The following is a 1,756-nucleotide window of genomic DNA, read 5'->3' as shown; positions in this document are numbered from 1 at the left end:
CACCGGGCGCGGAAAGTTGAAACCCGCAGCGCGGTGCTTGGGCGGCCGCTTGGGGGGCGGGGGTGTACTTGTTTGTCTCCCATCTTGAAAGTATGAAAGTTGTAGATTAGAGGGTTTCAAAGGAGGTTGTACGAGGAGACCCGGGGGCATCGGAGCATCGCTGAGAGCTTTGGACGCACTCGGGGTCAGTGCCCGGGGCGCTGGAATACGCGGAGGTCGGGATCGCCGGGGGAAGTCTGCGGCATTATTTTTTTGGACGGGAGGCCGAGGCCCGCAGTCATCCGCTGTGCCGCCTGTGGGTGCCTAGGAATTTCAGGACGCTCCCTGAGTCATTCCAGTCTGTCAAGTGCCTGGGTGAGGTAGGGTGCGGGGGTGCCAGGAATAGGGAGGTGCTGCGCTGGGGCCAGAGGCCCAGTGGGTCGTGCCAGTTTCTGGAGGCGGACGGCCTCGCCTCTGACCGCAACCCCAGCTACTTAATGATCCCTCTGGTTGAGCGGCGCCTCCGTGGACTCTTCGGCCGCGAGGACATTGTGGCCTTCCCAAAAGTTACGTAAGACGGGGAGGGGGGTGCCCTGGCCGGTTGCTCAATGGTTAGAGCGCGGACCCCCACAGACCTAAGAGTCGCGGGTTCGATCCCCGGACAAGGGCACGTACCTCGCGGGTTCCCCAGCCCCGGTGGGGCGCCTGCGGGAGACAACCCATTGATGTGTCTGGACTGGATGTTTCTCACTCCCCCTCCTCCGTCACTTCCACTTTCTCTAGAAATCAATGGGAAAGATACACTCGGGTGAGGATTTAAAAAATGATTTAAAAAAAAACAGGAGAGGGGGTAGTTCCTAGAATTTTGGGAGTAAGGTGCAGAGGCCAAATTCTTGAACATTCAATCCTTTCATGGTGGGCCAACAAGGTCACGCATTTGGGGGTGGGGGTGGGGGTGGGGATAAATGTACACAGCCTATCTTGTGCCCCTCCCCCTGCCAACACGCCATGAAAGTTGCACTCCAGAGCATGTGAATTTATCCGTTCGCCCATTGTACCAGGCACTGTTCTAGGCGCCGGGGACGCAGTCACAAGACGCGCAAGGGCTCTGCTCCAGCGGCGGGCTTGTTGGAAGTGACTGCTCCCCACTTCTGGAACCCAGTGGCTGGTCTTGGACACCTCTGAGCAGTCGAGCCAGGGGCTCCCGGGAACCTGAGGGTGGCACTTCCCCTACCTGCTGGTGTCCTCGGCTCACCTGGCCAGCCTGGCTAGGGAGGGGTGTGCGCCCGCGCGAGTGTACCCGGCGCCCGTCGGTGCGCGCGCGCGCGTGTGTTTGCGGCTGAAACCCGACACCTCCCGCTGGCTGAGGTCAGGGAGCCGGGAGCGAGCCTGTGGCCCGGGAGTGGGCGGCGTTGTGCTTGGGTGTGTCCTCGGCAGCCGCGACAGCAGCAGGTGTTTCTTGGCCTGGGCCCCGGAAGCTCCACCTCCCCAGCGGCCCGAGCCGCCGCCGCCGCCGAGCAGCCCGGGGTGAGATAAGCAGTTTAGACAAACACTGGACGACGGTGGCTCCAGCATGTGTCAGCCGAGGCAGAGCTGCGGGGCCCTGGTATGAAAGGTGAGAGCAGCGTGCAGGGCAGGGGACGGGGGTGAGGGGGGTCTCCCCACGTACCCCAGCGTCTCCTTTCCAAGTTTGCGGGTTCCGCGGGGGTGGCCGCCAACGGCTCCCGGGCAACTTCCCCTGGAGTGTGAGCCTTGATAAGAGGGAGCGGGCGGGCAG

General features: G+C 62.6%; 1 protein-coding gene across 4 annotated transcripts in view; it reads left to right on the top strand.

Moving 5' to 3' along the window:
• The window catches only part of GSE1 (Gse1 coiled-coil protein), a 427,477-nt gene that overhangs the window by 370,861 nt on the left and 54,860 nt on the right, over positions 1-1,756 (top strand). Inside the window, exon 1 of one of the 4 annotated variants that reach the window (XM_005862543.2) lies at positions 1,016-1,594. The exons of the other annotated variants lie outside the window; for them this stretch is intronic. Coding sequence (XP_005862605.1) covers positions 1,588-1,594 — 7 coding nt within the window. The 5' untranslated portion in view covers positions 1,016-1,587. Of the gene's footprint in view, positions 1-1,015; positions 1,595-1,756 lie in introns of those variants that run through there. 4 annotated transcript variants of the gene reach the window in all.

Source organism: Myotis brandtii, unplaced genomic scaffold, assembly GCF_000412655.1.
Source record: "Myotis brandtii unplaced genomic scaffold, ASM41265v1 scaffold165, whole genome shotgun sequence".
Classification (NCBI taxonomy): Eukaryota; Metazoa; Chordata; class Mammalia; order Chiroptera; family Vespertilionidae; genus Myotis; species Myotis brandtii.
Note: the sequence above shows the minus strand (reverse complement) of the source record. Positions and strands in the feature narration are given on the sequence as shown.